This window comes from Balaenoptera acutorostrata, chromosome 6, assembly GCF_949987535.1.
Source record: "Balaenoptera acutorostrata chromosome 6, mBalAcu1.1, whole genome shotgun sequence".
In the NCBI taxonomy this organism is placed as follows: Eukaryota; Metazoa; Chordata; class Mammalia; order Artiodactyla; family Balaenopteridae; genus Balaenoptera; species Balaenoptera acutorostrata.
Window position 1 is genome coordinate 107,833,759 of NC_080069.1, and position 23,921 is coordinate 107,857,679.

The window sequence follows — 23,921 nt, forward strand, 5'->3', positions numbered from 1 at the left end:
AAGAAAAAAAATATATCACATTATTGGAATTCAGGGGACCCGAGCAATAGAAAAAAAAAAAAGGAAAAAAAGCATCCAGATCTACAGAGTATTTTATAGTCTTCAAAACACCAGCAAACAGTCTCTTAATTTTTCTACATGAGAGCCCTATGCGGAAAGGTACCACCATTTCGCAGATGAGGATACTGAGTCTGAGAGAGACAAAAGACATCTCCAAGGTCAGAAGCCATGGCTGACTACTTCAAATTCAGACTTGGCTGTATGCCCTACAGCAAGTCATTCCTGTCTCCAGGTCTCAGTTTTACTATTTGTAAAATACAGAGGGTATGGTTTTAATATCCATCTCTACTCATAAATGCTTTGTCATTGGGATGGAGTACAAGATATGCGAATCTTTCTCTTCCCAATGTTAACTTAAGGAGTAAAATTGGTAATATCTTTGGATGGGAAATAAATTGCAGGTCACAAGGTGCCTCATCCAACATCAAAATATTTCCCTGATTTTCAGGGCAGAACCTAGATCTGACCCTAGATTTGTCAAAAAGGACTGTGGGATAAAGTTAGCCCATACTTTTCATCATACAGATAAGGAAACAGAGACCAAGACAGTAGAAGCATCCATGCCCAATGCCATATAACAATCAAGGACAGAACCTGGTACAGATTCCAGGTGTCCCAGTTCTTCCAAAGAAAACTCCCAACCCCAAAATGGATAGGGGTAGATACTGTAATGTCTACTTTATAAATGAGTAAAATGAAAGGTCACCCAGACGATCAACGGGAGAGGTGGGACTCAAATCCAGCTCAATCTGGCTCTTCACCATGACACAATTTTTCTTCCTGCATTTGGAGCCTCTCCTTATTCACCCAAAGGCTAAGTTAATAACCACACACAGTCTTGTACATTTAAGCACTAGTTGTGCTTAGCTAAGCTCTGTGGCTTTGGGCTGTGTAAGGGTCATTTAACAGGTGGAGGGAGAAGATTAATGCATTAATCAAATTCTCCATCATTAAGACTTTTTTCCTGCTTTGCTTATTCAGAACCACAGCACAAAGTGTAATGAAAGGCTCCTTTCCATCTGAGGCAGAAGGCATCATCCTTTCCCATGCATTCAAGGAGATGGACCCAAGGATATCCCAACCACCAAAGGAGCTAGTGTCCAATGGTCCCCAAGGCTATGAAGAGCACACCCTGGTCCTTGCCCAGAATCAGAGGCCTGAACAGTCCCACAAACCTCAGGCAAGTCACACCCCCTCTCTGGTACTTCCTGACCATATGCCATATAATGGGACTCAGCAGTTGACTTAGCATCTCAGATAACTCAAGGAGACAGGTGTTCTCCCAGAGAAGAATGGTTCCATTCTGCTTTGGAAGGTCTACAGAAGGAAATCCTTTTACTCATGTGTAATTCCACCTATGGTATCCTTTCCTATAAAGTACAAGTTCCAGTAATATTTATAAAGTGAGAAAAATGCTCCTGAAATCCTTCCGTTTGTGATCCGCCCTTTTAGGTTAATCTCTTGCATACAAAATGCAGACCCTACTCTGAACGTCATGTCCCTAGCACTTTGGGCATCTGCAAAGTTATCGAGTACTACCTAGAAGAGGAGATACCAAAGGAAGCACAGAAAAAGGAAGGAATCAGTTTAGACAAATGTCATTTTTATCATTATCATAGGAAACATAAGCCCATTACATGCTACATGCCAGGTACTATACATTCATTATCATCTGATCCCCATGAAGTAGGGATCACAAGAGTCCATTTTATAGACATAAAAACTGAGGTTTGGAGAGGTCATTCAGCAACACTCCACAGGAGTAGGGGATTGAGGCAGGATCCCAACTCAACCTGAGTGGAGCACAGATCTTGCACTATCTGATTCCACTTCGGCAAAGTCTCTTGTAGGAAACTCAGAAAGAAACTCACCCAACCTCTCTGCTTTTTCAGGTAGGAAAAGAGAGGCCCAGGGAGGAAAAAGGACTTGCCCCAGCCTCGCTATGACTCAGTGTCAGATTCCAGGCCAAGGCCCTTTTATGTTTTATCCATGTGGTCCCTGCCTCTGACTGCAAAGAAACGCAGAGAGATGGAGAAGCCTTGGGAGAAGTGATGGGGGTTTGGGGAAGAGGCAGAGGAACAAATGATGGCCAAGATGAAAGTGGCTGCTTTCTCATCACACCAGTCTCTCTCAGGGGCCATGCTCCCCTCCTCCAGGATCATTTCCAGACCTGCACTGGGCCTGTCCTACCCACTCCTACCTCAGCCTGGCTCCTTTGAAAAGGCCTAATGCACAGCAGCCCCTAGGCTGCTGTGAAACTCTAAACAGGCCTGTCTTTGGGGGCTGGGGAGGGAGAGAAGAAACTAGTCAAGCAGCTCTAACATTCCTTTGCAGGTATAACTTAGAGGAGAGGAGCTTGGAGCTGAGAAGACAGCGCCTAACTGTCTGCTCTAATGCCTCTATGCTCCCCACTATCAGGGACCAAACTCCTCACCACCAGAGCCCTCAGAGCTCTGCCTAGCCTGGCCGCCGCCTCTCCTCAGCATTGCCCATGGAGCTCCCCATCCAGGCCTCAGGGAAATGGGCCACGTTTGCACATCCTTCAGGTCTCTGCAGGAGCTAGGCCTTCGACCTGGAATGCTCTCAGGCTCCTCCTCTCCCCCAGATCCAGTCCTCCACTTTCACTTTAGGCACCCGACCCCCAAGAGCTAATTCCAGTGTCATTTCCCTAAAGAAGCCTTCCTTGATCCCACAAAGCCCTCGGTCACCCGATTTTAACCCAAAGGCCTGGACTTCTCTTGGTACTCAGCACAGTTTGTTCTCACTTATTTGGTGGGAGTGTTTCAATAATATCTGTCATCTCCACAAGTCTGTAAACTCCACGAAGATAAAGACCACGCCCATTTGTGTCCATTTGTCCCACTCTTCACTTCTTGGGGCGTGACACCCACTTCTTGGGGCGTGACATGGCAAATAGTAGGTGCTCAAAAATACTGAATTAACGAAGGAAGGACTCGTGCTTCAAAAGCAGCAGATGCCACATAAGGAGAACAGTGACATCTAGTGACCGCTTTCACATTCCTGGGCTTCTCTGAGAGAACGTGAATCAGCCTCAGGAAGACCCATTTCCAGAACTGACGATGATGAGGGAAGCTGGCATAGCATCTGGACGTGGGGAACCTGACTCCTATGCAAACAGGAAAGGAACCAGCACTCGTCTTGCCACCACATGTGCCAAGAACACATCATAAAAGTCCTGTGACTTGGGGCTTCCCAGTGGTTAAGAATCCACCTGCCAGTACAGGGAACACGGGTTCGAGCCCTGGTCCAGAAAGATCCCACATGCCACAGAGCAACTAAGCCCGTGCACCACAACTACTGAGCCTGCGCTCTAGGGCCCGCGAGCCACAACTACTGACCCCACATGCCTAGAGCCCGTGCTCCACGACAAGAGAAGCCACTGTGATGAGAAGCCCGCACAGTGCAACAGAGAGTAGCCTCCACTGGCTGCAACTAGAGAAAGCCCGCGCACAGCAACAAAGACCAAACGCGGCCAAAAATAAAAAATAAAAATAAATTACAAAAAAAAAAAAAAAAGTCCTGTGACTTAGCTAGTATCGAACCACCTCAAAGATGAGGAGTGTGTGGCCCAGAAAGAGCCGTAAATAGGGATATTCATAGCCTCTCTCACCAAACCCTGGAGAGCTACCGACGTGCTGCTTTTTTTTGTCTGCACTGACACGGCACTGGTCAGACAACCCTTGGTATTTACTGGAAGCTTCAACAGCCTCCTCAGGGGTCTCCCTGCTGCCACTCTTACGATTCCACAGTTGACTCTCAGCCTGAAACCAGAGGTTTGGAGATGTATACACGTTTGGCTCTCTTGGCTTTTCTGTTGTTGGTCTGGGGACCTCTGATGCAGAGTTAGATGATTTGAGATGCACGGCTCGTGACTCAAGCTCATTGCTGCACCATGCATGGTCAGGCTTTATGTGTTCATCCAGTTAGTATTAGCTGGTTAGCTACTTTTAGCACTTTCATAAAGCCCCACAAATCCAGCACCCAAACATCAGCTAGAAACTTGACTACCATCATGTAACTAATGCTCCCTCGTGCCATTACCCTGCCTCGCTTGACTTAAGATTACCATCATCCTAAATCCTACGTTCATCATTTCCTTGATTCCTTTTTTAAACTCTCTATTGCATCTGTATTTATTTTTAAAAGGCAGTGTATCTGATATGCGTGTATGTGTGTGTGTGTCTGTTTTAACTTAAAATAGAGGGAAGGGTATCATGCTGTATAAACTGTATCTTTGGGATTTCTTGTCTTCATTTAACATTATGTTCATCAATCTCATATTAAGTGTCACTATAGTTCATTCATCTTGGCTGTAGTACAGTGTTCCACTGTATGCATATTCGACACCTTATTTAACTGCTCTCCCATTGATGGTCATTTGGGTTGTTTCCAGAGGGCTCTTTCTGCCACACAAATCTAATCCTATCAGCTTCCTGCTAACCATGTATCTTCAGCATGTCACTGCCCTCCAGATAGTGTCCAAACTCCAGGACCTCGCTTATAGTATCCTAAATAATCAGGTGCTTTCTGTCCCCTCTGGCCTCATATCTGCTCTCCCTCCATCTCTTGGTCTTAGTCATGGGAAATTTCTATAGGTCTTTGTACAGACCATGTTCTTTTCTGCCTCAGGTCTTCTACCTGATGATACTCTCCTCACTTCCTTATTCTCATCCCTGATCTGCCCTCTGTGAAGCCCTACCTGACCACTCACCACGCACTGGCACTTACTCAGCCCAGGAGGATGCTTTGGGAGGGGCACGCAATCCATAGCATCCGACTGGACTTGGTCAGTGGTCTACCAGATTGCCTTCTTTGGAGGCCCAGGGTTGTCCAGAAGTTGTTGCAGAGGGAAGAGTGGGGACCAAGTAGAGATGCTTTATCTGCCTTCTTCCTTACTGAAGGAGTGGCATCACTACTCCTAGTTTTATGGATTGGGGTTCCTGAACATTACATTTGGAAAAAAATGTTCCACGAACACAAGTGTGCAAACCAGTGAACTAAATCATTCATACAGTCCTCTCAAGCCCTGACGTGCTATAATTGAAAGTCAGAGAGATAGAAAGAGGAAAAAGAGGAGATATAATTTCATGATTAAGCATGTAGGCTCTGGAGCAGACCAACATGGAGCAAATCACTCAACATCTTACATTTCCTCACTTGTAAAGTGGGCATGAGAAAAGGATGAACCATATGGAATTGCCATTTTTATAAATTAAAAAATGGTCAAATGTCAGAAATTCCATATGAATCAACTCAATATTTATAAGTAAATCATAGATCTGGAGGGTAAATTAAATGAGATAACCCAAGTACAGTACAGAGGCAGAGGCTGCTAGGTTTTCACCAAACCCATACCTTCTTCTCCTAGGCAAACTGATAGAATACATTTCCCTGTCTTCATCTGCAGACAGGTGTGCCCAGTGGCTGAATTCTAGCTTAGCAGAATAGGAGCTGAAATGATAATTTGCCATTTTCAGGCGTGGCCCGTTTAAACTTCTCATGTGCAATCGTCCATGTTCTTTCTCCTTCCACAGCAGCCGTGGAAGCATCAGATTAATGGAGCACAAGATGGAACAGGCTGGGACCCTGAACTACTTCTCAGAGTAAAGCCACCCATCAATCAAAAACTTCTAGGGCTTCCCTGGTGGCGCAGTGGTTGAGAATCTGCCTGCTAATGCAGGGCACACGGGTTCGAGCCCTGGTCTGGGAAGATCCCACATGCCGCAGAGCAACTAGGCCCGTGAGCCACAACTACTGAGCCTGCGCGTCTGGAGCCTGTGCTCCGCAACGAAAGGCAACGATAGTGAGGCCCGCGCACCGCGATGAAGAGTGGCCCCTACTTGCCGCAGCTAGAGGAAGCCCTCGCACAGAAACGAAGACCCAACACAGCCAAAAATAAATAAATAAATAAATAAATAATAATTTAAAAAAAAATGTTTAAAAAAAAAAAAAAAACTTCTATTTAGGACTCTGCACAAACAAGAAATAACCTCAACTGTACTAAGCCATTGAGATTCGAGAATTTGTCAGTTACAGCAGCTAGTGTTACCAAGTTATATACGTGCTTACAACATGGTAAGGGATCAATAAATGCCAGCCCTCACCATGCTGTTGATGACGATGATGACAATTCCGATGGACAAAGGGCCCACGAGGGCAGGAGGTGGGAGGGTTGGTTCTTAGATTTGACTTAGTGGCTGTGTCAGGGGACCTCACCTCTTTGGTGCCGTTGTCCTGGATGAGAGTGTAAAGTGGTACCACGCGGTTGATTTCCAGGAGCACCGGTGTGGGGCTCAGCTGCTCCTTGCCCGGTCGGCGGCAAAGGTGGCAGGTAGATGGACAGCGGCCTTTCTCCTCACAGCGGATCTCCACACCTGAGATGAGCTGGTCATCAGACAGCATCTGGGCCGTCAGCAGGCCTGAGAGGTAGGTGATGAAGGGCATGGACTTGAGCTCCTTCTTGCTGCCCAACTCCGTGGTCTCTGGAGAAAGAGATATAAGTTCAGTATTGTTCAGTACTGTTCAAAAGGTCGGACTCTTGAACCCATTACGATGTGCTAAGGAGGTAGTCATCCACTGGAAAGGGAAAAAAGATGATAGAGTGGTTCCTACATGATGCTTTGGAAAGAGCACTGACCTGAGGGCTCAGAGACCAGAATCGTGTCTTGGTATACCATTTATATTAAATAACCCTTTGCTTTCTCTGGGCCTCACTTTCTTTATATTTAAAGTCAGTAGGTTGGACTAGAGAATTCTTCAAGGACCTCTGTAAGATGTAAATATTCAAGCATATTTTTCCCAATAAGAAATTCTTTTGTTTACTGTTAATTTGTATAAATTCTACCTTTTTTTCAAAAACTTGTTTCAGTCCTATATTTTTCATGCAGTTCCATGTAATGGGTGAGAGACAAGCTTTGGAGTCAAGTCAATTTCAGTTTAAATCTCATTTCTGCTGGATAATAGCTCTGCTGCCTTGGGAAAGTCTTTGAATGTCCAAGAGCCTATAGTGATTAATTCTATAATGTGTGGTTAACAATAACAACTGAAACAGTTATGACTGGTAAGTGAGATAGAAGGAGATGGACCTGTCTGGAAAAGGCATTATTTCCCCTTTCTTTCCATGCTCATCTGTTCCCTTATTCAAATTTCTTTTCCTCAGTGTGCTGTCATGTGCATGAATGACGCATGCCCCATTCTGTGCTGTCCCTCTTTATCCCTACAAGTGGCATTTCACACCTCTGTGCCTTTGCTCACCCTGCCCTACGTTTCACCTCTGCCTCTCCAAATCTTTACCACCCATGAGCGCTCCATTCCAATGTGACCCTCTTCAGGAGGTCTTTCCTCCTTTCCCCAGCCCTTCTTCTCTGATAAGTATTTCTGCTTGTAAGACCCTATCTTGTTAAGCTCATTTTCTGTTGACCTCTCCAACCATAAAATCAGTTCAGGGAGACCAGGGGCCGTGTCTCCCACTCCTGTCCCCCCAGTATTCAGTGCCTAGCATGGTGCTAGGGATATACTTGAGACTTTATCAAGAGAGAGATTATATAACTGTGAATGGTTAGAACAACATTTATGATCTAGTCTAGAGGCTCCAAAATTCATCTGAGGAATTCTAGGGATCCCAACAGCCATCTCAGCAGCTGCTTGAAGAAGGCAAGAGGGAGACTGAGCAGGCAGGACTCTAAACCTGCATCTCAGCTTCAAATAGAGTGGTTCCACTTGTATCTCTTTTATAGACTGGCCTTCGGTGTAAGATTTCATAAGAAGAAAGGGCTCAAAGCTTGAAAAAGTGATTTGTACAACTCAGAGGGTTCCATTTACATCACGGATGATGTAAATGGTGTCCTCAAAGTTGTGCAATGCACAGGCTGAGTGGCAAAACAAGGTGGTCCTGTACTAAGGGACAAAACTTGGTCCAGATGGCAGTTTCTTCCAAGCCTGGTGAAATCAGGGCAAGCTCCTGCCTCAGTGGAAAACAGGGGCCCTGGGCACCGAGACCTGGGGGAAAGAAGGTTGTCTCCTGCTTTTGCTCTCGGCTTGCAGTGACATGCAGCTGATCTGGAAATAGGCTTGCCAATTAGAAATACAAATAAACGCGGTCTTCATTCATTACTCTCTGGGCCCTCGGGCTTGGGATCTGGGCTCCACCTTTTCTGTCTGGCTGTCAGCAAATACTTATGAGCACAAGATCAAAGGCTCTGGGGGAAGAAGACAAGGCAAATTCCAGCTAACCAATCCTTCAGAGGGATTAAAGAAGGGTAGTTACTAAGATAAACAAAACAAAGCTGTGAAGAAGGCATCTCAGCAGCTGGGGAGACAGAGACAGTCTTATATACAGACATGTCAAAAGAAGATGATGATGATGACTTTTGGAAGTGCAGGCCAGAGGGATAAATTTTGGAGAAGGGGGACTTCCAACTTGGGAGAGAATAACTCTTCAGGGGAGAAGGTCAGGGAAAGTCAGAGCCGCGAGGACATTAGGGAACAGTTAGCCTACACTGTGACCCAGAGTTCACTAAACTATGGTCTGTGGGTCAAATCCAGCCCTCTGCCTGTTTTTGTAAATAAAGTTTTATTGGAACACAGTCCCTCATTTGTTTATATATTGTGTATGGCTAAAATGCCAGAGTTGAGTAGTTGCAACAAAGACTCTATGGCCCACAAAGCCTAAAATATTTACCATATGACCCTTTACAGAAAAGGTTTGGAAACCTCTGCTCTATAGCCCTTGCTATAGATGGGGAAACTGAGTTTCAGAGAGAGGTTACACAGGAATGTGGCAGTATGATGGATTAGTTAAAGGAAAAACTTTGGAATCAATAGACCATCAATACACTTGGATTATTAACCTCCAAGGAGAAAAAATAGAGTGGGGCACCTTTTCTCCATAAAATATCTTTTGAAAACTATCGAAAAAGCATACCTTTGAAAAGTCTAATCTGGTAAAACCCTCCCATTTAAAATGAGAGGAAACTGTGTCCCAAAGAAGGAAATTGGCTTTCCAAGGTCACATGATGAGTTAGTGATCCTTTCAGCACATGACCCCAGCCGTCTGTTAACCAATTCATCACTTAAACTAAACTACTCTTGTTATCTCATTTTTTAGAACACAGATGCCCCATCCCTCATAGCACCTTGCCATAATTTAATTGGGAAAAATATGTAACATGGTGCTGGGAGTAAGAATTCCCTTGATCAAACAGACATTCATAGACATTGGGTTAAAGATCTATCTGTTTAACAACAAAATGAGCTATTGATCTTTGCTGGTCTGCTTTTGTCCAATAAATCCTTTTTTTTTTTTTTTTTTAAACAATCTATCATTTCCAAAAAATGGGGTTAAAAGCCCATAGTCCAGGCTGCAAACTGAATTCTAGTAGCAGTATAGAATTCAAGCTGAATTTAAGGGCTTGTTTTGCAAAAGGAGGGCGCTTGGGTGTCATCTGGTCCAAACCCACGGCTTAACAAGTGAGGAACCTGAGACCGAAATGGAAAAAGGGATTTACCTCTAAGTCCCATGCATTTATTAACAACGATCCTTTTCATAAAGATTGTGTCATACCTAAGTCATGATCTGGAGGAGAGCTACAGCAGGGAAGACCATTAGCCATTCCATTAATTATCCCTCTGTAGATACTACAGTTGCGTAAAGCTAATTGCTTCTGAACCAACTTCACTCTGTGGCTAAAGTCATCTTTTCAAAAGGCAAACTCTCTCTCTTCTCCTCCTGCTTAAAACTCTTCCATGGTACTTCACTGCTCTTAGGATGAAGACCAAAATCCTCACCACGGCACGCAGGTAATATGCGATCTAGACCACCTGTCTGCCTCTGCAGTCTGCTCTGTCACCCTGGTCCTCCCGATTCTCCTACTTCCAGCTACACTGGCCTTTATGTTTCTTGGCTACACCCTGCCCTTTCTCTCTCAGTCTTGGCACATGCTCTTCCCTCTGCACAGAACGCTTTCCCCATCCCGCCCTCTGGCCCTGCCTTCTCCTGGCTCTCACTCCCACTCACCCTTCAGATCTTAGTTCAGGGGCCAGGTCCTCAGAAATGCCTTCCCTGAACTCCATCCCCATGCCTCCAATCTCCATTAGGGTTTCATACTAAAGATCCTGTTCTACGTATCACCTGTTAATGTCTCCAGACTATAAGATCCATGAGGGCAGAGACAGTGTTAGTTCTGCCGATTGCCATCCACTTCACGTATTACCTGGAACACGGTAGGCTTTCAGTAAGATTTTCAATAATATATTTGAATCCATGTATATTTACATACCCTGATCACTGTGCCATCTCATCAAAGCACTGATGAGTCTAAGTGCGAAGATTTGTGAATTTCAGGATTGACAATTAATTGATGGCTTGTCATCAAGTGGGAAGCTCTTCTCAAAGTAAAATTAGCTCTCTCACTTGAAAGGTTGACAGATGAATAGCTGATCAATTTGCCAGTTGCTCTGACCTCCTCTAGGTTCTCACATAGGCCCTTGCCATTGAGGGGATGGGAGAGTTTAGTTAAAACAGGCTGTCTTTAACAGGCCAAGGATAAAGAACATTTTTGAAGAGACTTATCCTCTGTTCACATTTCCCATCCCTCTGAACAATGCTTCCAAAATAGGATCATGTCTGGTTTCAAGCCCAATTCAGTTCCAATGACACTACAACCCATTCATTTGAGAACCTGCCAACTGAACTCTCTTTTTTCTCCTCCCAAATTCCTGCTGGGTATTATTTTGTTGCCACCAGAAAGAAAAAAAAAAAAAAAAAAAGCCTCAGTTGAAGTGACAACTCCTTGTTGGGAGGGCAGCCAGGGCTTTTCGGCAGGAGGTGATGGAACCGCTTGCCCTCATCCAGAAAACAAAACAAAGGCATCAGACTAAGGGCTTCTGGGAGAGCCAAAGCTGCGTGAATGTTTGTTCAATATTCGGCAACAGTGCAGGGCGCTGCGTCCCGAGTCAGACAGGCTTGCTTTGGCAATAGGCTTGCACTTGAAGCATTTAAAGGCTCCACAGGGACCAGAGGGGCTCAAATTAGAAACGCTAAGGATGGGGGTGTGGGGAAGAGGGTGAGACTTTTATATCATAAAGAATGGCCTTTATTACAGCAATGGCCTCCCAGGAATTGCTGAAATGGGATCATTTCTTAGGCGGAGTTACTGTCTCCTCTTGGAGGAGAGCAATTGCTCTGAAGCCTGACTCAAGGACCCACAGAAATATCCTTAACAAAGGGAAAGTAGCCAGCTGAAATGGCATCGGCCAAGGACTGAACTTCTGCGCTATGCAATCTGAACTTCTCAGCCTGACAGTCAAACTCCAGCATCATCAGCGTGCCCTTTATAAATAATAGTACCATCCTGAAAGACTACTTGCAGGGATTAAATAAGGTGCCCGGCAAAGGTTTAGCACTCAATCGATACTAGTTGTTATCGGTGTTGTTGTTGTGATTGTTTTAATTATTGCTGTGCTGTTGTTGTAACAAGATGTTAAAACTGAAATTTCTATTGAGACACCAAGACAGAATAGAATTGAAATCCCAGAGCCAGGCCCCTATACGCAGAATTTACAAAGGAGATGAATCCTGACTAGTTTCATAACTCTAGAAACCTCAGCCAGAGCAAGGAAGTAAAATGAGGTCAGAGAGTAGACGGGAAGGATATAGGAGAGATTTGCTTTGGAGACAGCTATTACCTAACGTTCAGAGTCCCCAGCACCCCAGGTGGGTCACGTAGAGCACGTTACCTTCTAATCCCAAGGTTTGTGATAAGGAGCCTCAAAAGAGTGCCTCCTGGAGAAATTGCTACGTTTTCTCGGCAACGGGGAAGATAGCGGACTAGGGTCGTACCCCACCTGCAGACGTTCTAGTGGCCTGTGGCGGCAGAGCAGAAGAAGCGGCATAGGGGTTCGCCCCAAATCCCAGAGGTTGCCAGTGGGAAAGATGCTTGAGTATTTCCCCCGGACCAGATGTGGGTCACATAAGAGAAAGAGCTGGGCTGGATGTGTTTTGAGTCTTCCCCAGGAGGAATTATAACAGAGGTTCAGGGGTCCCCACGGTGACAGTCTCCATAAGGTGAGCAGCCAGAGAAACAGAGGGTGGAGGGGGATCAGCAATAGCCAGCCGCAGAGATGCTACATCATCTCAGGTCTTGGGAGAAGGCCCCGGCCACAAGGACCGCTGAAAAACCACAGAACACCCCCCACCCCGCCACGAGAGAGGGTCGGTTTTAAAAACCTGCCAGGACCCGAGAACACAGAGCCAGATACAAGGGTATCGGGGCAAGTATGAGCTTCCTAATCCTTACCATTTCTCCCTCCTGCTTTGACTGTAGAGGGAGAGGAAGAAGAAGAGCAAGGGAGAGAAACAGAACGAAGGCCAACTTTGCCCCACCTCCTAATATCCCCACTGGGGAGGGAGAGGAGATCTGACTTGTCAGATTTAGAGATTTGATTAAAATCTTGGACTAGACATTCTAATTCCTGATGTGAAACTGTGTTATCAATTTAAAATGTCTATAGCACTGTCTGTTCCACAAAAGTTATAATAGATTAGATGTGGCTTGCTAAGATTTTCATCTAGGAGCAGAGGAAGGTTATCCAGTGAATATGTTAAAAGGAGTGTGGGAACCAACTATGTACTTTCGAACATGCATATATTCATAAACTATATTTTGATCATTCTCAATTTGTACTATCAACTGAACCGTTTACATCACCATCATCATTATAGTGCTTATCACATTCTAAATTTTAGTTAATGTTAAATTAATATCTGCCTCCCCAACTAAACTGTGAGCTCCATAAGAGCAAGAACTATGACCTTTTTCAATGACCGCGTGCATCCCCAGCACAGAGTTCAATGTCTGATGTCATGCAGACAGTTTGCAGGTGACTATCTGAATAAATAAACAGATGAATGTGTACTCTGATTCTTTTTTTCCTTTAATCCCCTCTATTCCTGTAACCCTTATCAGACTTCAAATCCACTATCTCAATCTTATCACCATAGCCCCAAAGGCAGACAGTCTTAAACCTTACTTTATTAATGTACAAATGACAACTCAGAGAGGTAAAGCAATTTGCCCAAGACCACAGAGCTTATAACTAGTCTAGCTTTTTGCACCTGGTCCTACTACTCCTTTCATTGTCCATATTTCTCGCTGAAAAATTTTCAGCACTAATTCTTACTCCTGCACAAGTCATCCCTGTTGTAAACACTTGGGCCTTCCCCGTTCCTGCCACCCCCAGACAACAACCCTAGGCCTCCCCACCCCTTTCCATGGGCTAAGGGATCTCATGGGTAAAAGGCACTTTAAAGGTCAGCTGGCCAGAAATTCCATCTAATGTTTCATTCACTACCAAATGATCCTCCAACTGCTTTTTGGATGCTTCTAATGACACAGAACTCATTACCTTTTTAGGCCTCCAGTTCCATTATGGGGCAGCTCTGTTGAACCTAGACTGGCTTGCCATCTAAAACCTGCAATTCTCATTCTAATCATAAGACCCAGACCCAGAGCTATGCACTTTGTGCTTTTTGGACACCCTATCTGCAGTACTCAAGCCTGCCCCTGCTTGGGGTCATGCTAAGATTAACCAACAAACTACAGTTGAGGCAGGTGAACTCCCACCCTCAGGAACTGTGGGGCATTCTTGAGTGCTTTCTGATTAAGGCATGTATGTCCGAGTGTGTGTGTGTGTGTGTGTGTGTGTGTGTGTGTGTGTGTGTGTGTGGTGTGCATGTTTGAGGAATGGAAGGGGAAGCAATTGTGGAGACTCTAAAAAGAGGACAGGTCTACAAAACTGCCAAATCCTAGGACAACAGATCTCCTGTTCTAACCTGATTTGCAGCTTCTTCCCTGAATACACAAGTAATATGCCAAACTGCAGATGGGAAGCTATAGGACAGTGACTTGCTTGGGTTTAAATTCCAGCTTTTCCATTTCCAGCTGGATGACCTTGGGCAAGTCATTTAACCTCCCCGAGGCTCCATTTTCTCATCTGTAAAATGTCAACAACGCTAGTACCTAAATCTTGGATTATTTCGAGGATAAATGAGAAACAGAACTCAATGAAGAATTTATAAATTCTAGGGTGTCAGGTGCATCATCAGAGGTCGTTTGTTCCAGTGCTTGGCCTTCAGCTCAGCATTATTCACTCTTGTGCACGTCTGAATCTGTAAAGCTTCCCTTGTAACCTGCTGGCGCTTTAACCACACTGTCAGGAATCTCCTTAAACTATCCGCTTCCTACCTGGTGGAACATAGTAGACAAGGGTAGAATTGAAAGCTTAAGTCCAAAGCTATTAAGTCAGACTACCTGATTCTGAATTCTGGGTAAGTCACCTCACCTCTCTAATCTTAGTTTTCTCATTTGTAAAATGAGGACACTAATTCCCCATTGAACTGCTCTGAGCATCAAGGGAGAGATGCAGCATCTATAATCGCATATAGTCCTTGCTATCATCCTACAAAGTAGAAATTGTTGTCTCCGTTTACAGAGGAGGGAACTGAGACTCAGAGTGACAGAGTATAACCTACGAGAGGATACTTGTTTCAAGTGACAGCAGGTCAATCTCTGAGGAAGGTCATATTCTCTGTGGGGCAGGGAGAGGGACCCCTGGATAATGCCCAGTAGCCCAGTAGTGGCTGATGTCTTTTGTTTGCAAATTAGAATTATTTTAATATTTTTATAAAGCACAAAAATAGCCATGTGGTCCTGCTGTATTATTTGCCCTAAAGTAAGGGGCAGAGTGAAGAATCCCAGTGCAGCCCAGTGGGCCCAAAAGTGGTTCTTCCCACAGACTAAGGCATGCTCAGCCCCCGCCTCCCCGACTTACATCGCTCTTGCTGTTCAGGGAGCAGTCAGCATTGCAGTGTATCATTTACTCCTGCCTCTTGAGACAAGGTGGGCTGTGGCCAGTAACGGGAAGGTGAACGAAAGGCCATGTGTGAGCTTCTGCTGCCCTCTAGTGCCTGCTTAAGACAATTGCTCTTGGGAAAAATCTTAGTTCTTTCATGCCAAAGCGTGATTACTGCGGGCAAAGCAACTTGCTAGGCACCGAGGGCAACAAGAAGGAGAGTAAAGGCTTACCTATGATATAAGGAAGCCTAGCGTGATGACTACAGGAGTTCTGAACAAGCATTACTTAGAAGGCCTACCAGTGCCAGGTTTGGAGCTAGGTATGGGGTGGGGGTGATATTATGAATAATGATTTGTTTCAATCCTACCGGTACTTAAGTGCAGAGATTTGATGGAGTGTATCAGCTAGGAAGGAAAAGCCAAAAGAGAAGGAAAGGGGAGAGACGGAGATAAGGCAGAGAGAAGAGATAAACAATGGAGCAAGATCTTAAAGGAAACAGGAAGAGATGAACTCCCAGGTAGCACTGGAAAGGATGTGGTCTGAATGTCAGTCAGATCTGGGTTTGAATTTCAGTTTGATCAAAACTACGCATTTGACCAGAGCTTCTGTGTACAGTTATGCGAGTTGTGTACTGCACGACAGTGACAAGGCAAGGGGGTGAGTGCGGGGCTGAATCCTGTCTCAGCTCCACTGGCCATGCCTGTACCCACGGGGTTGAATCCAAGCAGAGGAGCACCATTTCCTAATTCACACAAAATGTGACTTATGGGCTAGCTAAGGCCTTGGGTGTGACCATGGACAAGCTACTTCCTCTCTTGGAACCTCTGCTTGTTTATGCATAAAATAAGGCTATTATCACCAATAATAAAAGTTACTGTAAGAATTTAGATAATGTACGCCTGTGCCTCTCCAGAGATTTCCGTTCTTACTATTACTAGTATTATTATAACAACCTCATTTCATTTTTAAGATGTGGTGGGACAAGTGCTTGAAAAGGGGAGAGGGTAGAAAGGAAATTCACATTTCCTGAGCTTCTATTCTTTGCCAAACACAGGACACTGTAAATCTCATTGAATCCTCACAACAGTGCTTTGGACTAGGAATATTACAATTTTTATAACCATATTTTACAGCCAAGGAAACAGAGATTCTGAGAGGTGACACACTACAGCCAAAGGCCATTAGGCATTCAGGCTTTGACTTCAAAGCCTCTTTTCTGTCTGATGAAGCGCAGAAGCATCATTAATAAGAAGCCTGCTTTCTCTTCCCTGGGATCCCATTCCTCCTCTTTCTTAAAAACTCTACTCAAAACTTATCCCCTTGAGGAAGGATTCCAAAATGAGTTCCTCCTCAATTCCTTCCCCCTCCTTCCAGTAGCTTCTTAGACTAGGGATCAAGGAGGAGATGCCCACAAGGAATCATTCCTAGACAGGATTTAGGGAGCGAGAGGCCTCTGAGATGCTAATGGCCTGCTTGAGATGAAGACTCCCAGATCCTACATAGACAGGACCTTGAGGCAGCAAAGCAGGCCAACAAGACAAACCAGGCCACCTGGGGCTGGTGAGAGGTTGCCAGGTTCAAACGTCAGGGAGGGTATGAACTTGGGATGGCTCAGTTGGAGGCTTTGGTGCCATCAGAAAAGAAACTGCCACCCTCTGACCACTTTCTTAGGGGTTTTGCTGTCACATTTCTAAGTCTTCATATTCACTGAAATCTTAACAATACTCAGGTTGAAAGGTCACCTTTAAACATGTTGATAGGCGATGCTTTTGGAGAACATGTTCAGGGTGTTACTTCTCCCATTAGCTTCCCTCTTCCCCGTAGCTGTGCTTCTAGGGACAGGAAAAGGGACTAATGAGCCTACCCATCAAAAGATCAAATTAAATGAAAATAGAAATAAAATAAAAATAAAGACTGAGGGACTTCCCTGGTGGCGAAGTGGTTAGGAATCCACCTGCCAATGCAGGGGACACGGGTTCGATCCCTGGTCCGGGAAGATCCCACGTGCCGTATAGCAACTAAGCCTGTGTACCACAACTACTGAGACTGCACTCTAGAGTCCGCGAGCCACAACTACTGAAGCCCAAACGCCTAGAGCCCGTGCTCCGCAACAAGAGAAGCCACCGCAGTGAGAAGCCCACGCACCATGACGAAGAGTAGCCCCTGCTCGCCACAACTAGAGAAAGCCTGCGCGCAACAATGCAGACCCAACACAGCCAAAAATAAAAAATTAAATTAAAAAAAATTTTAAATTAAATGTAAAGCAACTATACTCTAATAAAGATTTAAAAAAAAAATTAAAGGATTGAGACCCATATGGGATTCTCTGTCTTATCGCTGAGAAAATCAGTAAAATTAATATTAATAATAGCTATGATTTTACATGCACATATTCCAGGCCAGAGGTACTGTTATATGTCTTGCATACATTGTCTCGTTTCTTCTGTATAAATCATAACAATGAGAGTCTGGTTGCATTATCGTATTTTAAAGTTGAGGAAATGGAAGCTCAGAGAGGTGAAATCAGGGAGAATTAGACTTCTAATTTGACTTATCCTACTTCTAAACACGTTCCCACTATCTTAAACTGCCTCCACTATGTTATGTTGCTGGAGATTCAGGTTATAAGTTCTGAAAATCAAATGTACAATTTCTGTTGCTTCTGCCCATTACATCATAGTGATAAACAGCATGACCCTTAAATAATAATTTATGGACAATAAATAGAGGATTAGTTAAAAGACTAGGGTGCATCCACACAGTGGAGTCTATATTCTTAACAGGAACTGGGGCAATCTTTATATGTGATATGGAGTAATCATAATACGTTTTATTAAATGGAAAATACAGAACAGTATTTACAGTGCTTTCTTTTGTATAAGAAAGAAGAGGGAGTATAGACACAGACATACAAAAAGATGTAATCATATTATATTTATCTATATCATATCTACCTATATGTAAAGAGTTAGATATAATATGTATAATACCTATTAAGAAACACTGAAACAATTAACCAAAACTAATAAAAATGGTTACCTACTGGGGGATTGAGCAGATAGGGTCAAGAGAACAAAACTTGAAGCCAGAATTTTTTTTTTTAATTGAATGCAAACTAAGACCACTTGACTGTTACTGAAATGAATAGCCCAGTTTGCTTTTTTTTTTCTTTTTTTTTTAAAGAAATTCACGTTCGTTTATTTATTTATTTATTTATTTATTTATTTATTTATTTATTTATTTATGGCTGTGTTGGGTCTTCGTTTCTGTGCGAGGGCTTCCTCTAGTTGTGGCAAGTGGGGGCCACTCTTCATCGCGGTGCGCGGGCCTCTCACTATCGCGGCCTCTCTTGTTGCGGAGCACAGGCTCCAGACGCGCAGGCTCAGTAATTATGGCTCACGGGCCCAGTTGCTCCGTGGCATGCGGGATCTTCCCAGACCAGGGCTCGAACCCGTGTCCCCTGCATTGGCAGGCAGATTCTCAACCACTGCGCCACCAGGGAAGCCCCCAGAATTTTTTTAGTGAATCTTGCTTTATAAGTTTTAGCTTTGGAACCACATCAAATTTTTACAGAATATTTTTTAATCAAAAAAGAAAGACAGGGAATCCCCTGGTGGCACAGTGGTTAAGAATCCACCTGGCAATGCAGGCGACATGGGTTCCAGCCCTGGTCCGGGAAGATCCCACGTGCCGTGGAGCAACTAAGCCCGTGCGCCATGACTACTGAGCCTGCGCTCTAGAGCCCGCATGACACAACTACTGAGCCCGCGAGCCACAACTACTGAAGCCCGCGTGCCTAGAGCCAGTGCCCCGCAACAAGAGAAGCCACCGCAATGAGAAGCCCACGCACCACAACGAAGAGTAGCCCCCGTTCGCCACAACTAGAGAAAGCCCGCACACAGCAACAAAGACCCAACGCAGCCAAAAAATAAATCATTTTTTTAAAAAAAGAAAGACAATACAATCTCTACAAATTATACGCAAACTTTAAATGTATATATCCAGCTATATATCAAAGTGTTGGCATAACTACACAGAGAAAATAATTATGTTGAAAGGCTTTAAAATGCAGTATTTTGATTTTACATGCTTAGGGAGAAACAGTCCAAAGAAAAAAAAAATGTTCTGCAAATAAATCTTAAACTAGATTTAATGGACTTACTGCTAGTTGTAATACTGGTATTGCTGTTTTGAAACTATTGTGTGTATACTGTGGGCTATAGCAGACAAGCCACTATGTTACCGTCATTAGGAACTAAGATCATTCCTGAATTGTTTATCTCTTATGTTTATAAAGTCAAAGAAGAAAAATTCTGTACCTTGAAATTTCTATTGGAAATCATATACACTAATGATCTGCTTTTCTCTTTAAAAAAAAATAAACATTTCATAGCTCTGCCCACTGAAAAAGCCTAGAAGTAATGGTAACCTAACAGCAATAAATACCCTTAACACCCATACTCTTGTTTTTAAATATCATCTTCCCCTAAAAGGAACAAAAGATTCTTGGAAAAATTCCTTATTCCAAGTCTGGGATAGGTATGGTACAAGCTGAGCCTGGGAAGTCTTGCTGCGCCCAAAAGCGAGATAGCTGCCAAAGACCAATGTGGTCATTTCAAAAGGACAGGGAGACCAGTTTAGAGGGGCTCACACTGGCCTAACATTGAACAAAGTGAACAATTACTGTGATTGATTAAAATAGACCAGATAAACAAATTTCCTATAATTCATAACATTCCTCAAATCAAACCCAAAACCAAAGCCAAAGCCAAAACTCAAACTGGAAAAAACAAACAAAAGCTCATTGCTCAATACTGGGGATGGCTAAGAGACCAGCTCATTATTCTGAAAACTGGTAAAAGAATCAAGTAGTAGTCAAGATTTTATCATGAACTGGATTTCAGGGTAACCACAATTTACTTTATGGAAATATTGCATTTAATACAGGCAGGAAGAATGACAAAATTACCATTTTGTAATCTCTAATAAAATAATAGATATAGACAGCTATCATCGATGAATGCTAAAACCATTAGTAGAAAGGCTGATGGGAGATATTCTAATGAATGGATCAGACTCGCTGCACCTGAACCTGCTGATCAACTTTAACTTCACTAAAAGTAAAAATCAGACATTAAGTGCCTTTGATATACGCCATAGGAAGTACATGGGACAGCCTGTATACTTCAGCCAGGGCTTCTTAAGCCCATGGAGAGAATTCAATGGTCTATAAATTTGTATATGGGGAAAAAAAAATACATCTTTATTTTCAGTATCCTCTAAATGCAATTTAGAACATATAATGCAATTTTATGCATTATAAATAACTATATATCAATTTTTTTAAAAAGCAATAATATTTGCCTACTTTGGGAAAACTAAATTAGAATAATGGATAGCAGTGACATGAAAAGAATATGTGGGTAAATGTGGTGAGGCCTGTTGGGGAAAGGAGACTGTCTCTTAGTCTGCTGCCATCCAGTCCTAAAAGATCTCAACTGGGAATTCCCTGGTGGTCCAGCAGTTTAGGACTCCATGCTTTCACTGTCGAGGGCCTGGGTTCAATCCCTGGTCCAGGAACTAAGATCCCACAAGGTACGTGGTGTGGGCTAAACAACAACAACAACAAAACACCGATGGATGGACAGGGTAATGGTAGCCACGATAAAGAGAAAGCTGCTGAAATCCTGGAGCCAAGAGGGCAGGAGATCTGGACTGGGGTTGATATGTGGGGCTTAGCAGAAATGAAGCACATGGCCAAGCTTCCAGTAGCCCTCACTTCGCATTGAGTCGAGTTGAGGTTGGTGCCACTGCACAGAGAATGTTCTCTGAGCAAGCCTTCAATGCCGCTAACGTTTACCGAGTCTCTGCTCAGTCACTGTCTGATTACCGCTGACCTTTTGTAACCAGGCAGGATCCTATGGGGCCTTCCCAGAACTGACACCACTCCATCCCCACCCCGCCATGTCCTCCACCTGCCTCTTATCTGAATAAAAATTTTAGCCTCCTAAGGCCTTCTCCAAGTTCCAAAGAGTAAATTTAATCAGAGAAGTGAGAAAACGCAGAAAGGAAAACAGCCAAGCAAGACAAAATAATAATAATTTAGCCATTAAACAAAGTCCAGTACTTTTAGTTCCTCCTCAAGGTCTACAGATAATATTCTGAGCCGTATCCTTTGAGCTGCTCTGCAGACACTGAAACCCCCACCAGGTGGAACAAGTTAACGATATGCTGCCCAGAAGCACAGAGACCCCAGGTGGGTTGGAACCAGAAGGCTGATGATGTTGACTCCCGATTACCTCACCAGCAACCAATTAGAAAACTGTCCACAAGCTGATCACACACCCGATAGCTCCCTCTTTCACCCTTTCTTTAAAAACCTTTCCCTGAAACGCACTGGGGAGTTTGGGCCTTCTGAGCACTAACTACCTGGACCCTTTGCTTGGTGCCCTGAAATAAACGCTGCACTTTGCTTCACCACAACCCAGCGTCAGTAGATTGGCTTTACTGCCTGTGGTCAAGCGGACCCAAGTTGGGTTCGGTAACACTTTGACTATCCACACTAGTTCAAACCACTACAAACTGGATCTGGCCAATGCACGTAAATGTGATGATATTGAAATAAAAATTCAAAATCCTAAACCAGCTGTTTCCATATCAGCACAAGGAAATAAGTCAAACAAAAGAAAGCACAAAGGACATTTATGCAGTTTTATTTGTGATGGTTAAATGTTTAAAGATGAGCTTTCAACTTGACAAATTCTTATAGCCAGTTTGACAACCATAAAGGCCAGAAAAATATGATTTCAAACATTTTTCCATAAAGTAAATAAAAGATAAAACCTTATATTTATTAAAAAAAAAAATGTTGGAGACCCAGCATGGTCACAAGTATGCATGAACAGACTGAAAGGAAACTTGGTAAGTATTTACATAAATATAATCAATATAATGGTTATATTAGGTGATGGATAAAGTTGACTTTAAAAAATTCTCTTTTATGCTGTAAATTTAAATAGAATTCAAACATTTACTGAGCACTTACTAAGTATCAAGTATAGGCTAGGTTGAGAAACCCACAGGGATTGAGTATGACATACAGAGATTGGAGTCAGAGTTTCAACAGAAAGTAGACAAATGACAGACAGACAGATGTAAGATAAGATATCTATGTAAGATGTACATAGATATGTACACAAGCAGCATGAAAGACCAAGGGAGGGAGAAGAGAAAGGAGGGAGGAAGTGGGGAGAGGGAGAGGGGGAAGGTGGGTGGGAGGGATGGAGCCTTGAAACCAGCCTGTGATGATCTTACCTCCTGATACACACTGTCTGTTATAATCTCTTCCACTTGAGTAACTTGCTTTTAACCGACAGACAAAAGGCTGTGACCTCTCTCTTGCTGGTTTTGCTGAAACAAGCTGTCCTGGAATAGCTCCTGTAGCAAGGACCTGAGGGCACTTTCCAGCCAAAAGCCAGCAAGGAAATGAAGCCTTCAGTCCGACAGCCCTTTAAGAACTGAAACCTGCCAACAACGACCTAAGTGATCTTGGAAACCGCTCCTTCCTGAAACTTTCAGGGGAGACCCCAGCCCTGGCCAATAACTTGATTGCAGCCTCTTGAGAGACCATGAAGTAGAAGATCTAGCTAAGGTGTGCTCAGAATCCTGACTCACAGAACCTGTGAGATAAGAAATGCGTGTTGTTTCAAAGCACAAAGTTTGGGGGTAATTTGTTATTCTGTGATAGATAAGTAATACAGATAGATATAATTTTCCATTATTTCATGGAAATGCTAGCAGTTATAAATCTCCAGACTCAGACAAATTTGGTTAGGATGCATTCGAGTTTTAACTCCTTAGATTTTCTATCCTATTTTCCATAAACAAGACCTTTTTCTCCTCAGAATTCAGCTGCTAATATGAGAAGGAAAAGAGAACATTTTGTCAAAATAATAATAATAATGACACTAATAGCTATCATTCATAGAGCACTTTTCCAGGAAGTGCTCTAAAAACAAGATCTATTAAATCATCTAAAATTTACAACATTACTATGAGGTAGATAACTACTATTATTCCCATTTTGCAGGGGTGGAAAGTGAAGTACAGAAAGGTTAATTAAGCTGTCCAAGGTTACACAGCTTGTCAGCTGCAACAAGTTACTAAGCATTACTTCGAATCATCTTCTAATCTATTCCCCAAACCTTCCAGGTGGGTGGAACTGGGGTTCCAACCCAGGTTTGTCTGACTCTGAAGCCCTCTACCACACAATGGTGGACTTAATAAGCAAACTTAATAATAATAAATGCAATGCAATGGACATTACTGCATGTTAGGCAATATCCTAATATGTAAGTGCTTAACACCCATATCTTATTCAGCTCCCAACGATGTTGTGAATTAGCTGTTGTTATCACCATTTTAAAGGGAATGAAAGAGAGGTTAAACTACAGATCTTATTTGTAAAGGGAGAAAACAATGCTTAGCTGATAGGGAGACGTTATCAGTTGAACTGTGTCCCCCAAAAGATATGCTGAAATCCTAACCCCCAGTATGTCAGTATGTGACTCTATTTAAAAATAGGGTCATTGCAGATGCAATTAGTTAAGATGAAGTCATACTGGAATTTTAATTGGGTAACATAGAGGTCATAATCTAATAGGACCAGTGTCCTTAAAAGAAGACTCGGGTACGGATGCAAAATTTTGCCTGCCATATCAGGAGACAAAGAATGTTGCAGCCATCAAGCCAGCAGCCACTGAAGAAACCCCCACCTGTGCACCCTGAGGGGATTCAGGATGGAGAAAAGCAGGATACTGGCCCCAGATAGTTAAGGTGCATATCAAAGCAATGATTTCAATCAGCCCAGACTCTTACATCTTCTCATAAGTAAAAAAAGCACTAAATTCATTAACTTGAAAAGTCTGGTTTTCTTTAACTAACGTTCAGATTACCTGGTTTTGGTTGCAAAACTCCTACATATCCTG

The 23,921-nt window shown here is 43.4% G+C and overlaps 1 protein-coding gene across 3 annotated transcripts in view; it reads right to left on the minus strand.

The window, feature by feature from the left end:
- The window catches only part of ASTN2 (astrotactin 2), a 913,616-nt gene that overhangs the window by 184,371 nt on the left and 705,324 nt on the right, over window positions 1–23,921 (minus strand). For all 3 annotated transcript variants that reach the window (XM_057548646.1, XM_057548645.1, XM_028165454.2), the window contains one exon: window positions 6,298–6,563. In XM_057548646.1, the coding sequence (XP_057404629.1) occupies window positions 6,298–6,563 (266 nt within the window). The remainder of the gene's footprint in view (window positions 1–6,297; window positions 6,564–23,921) is intronic.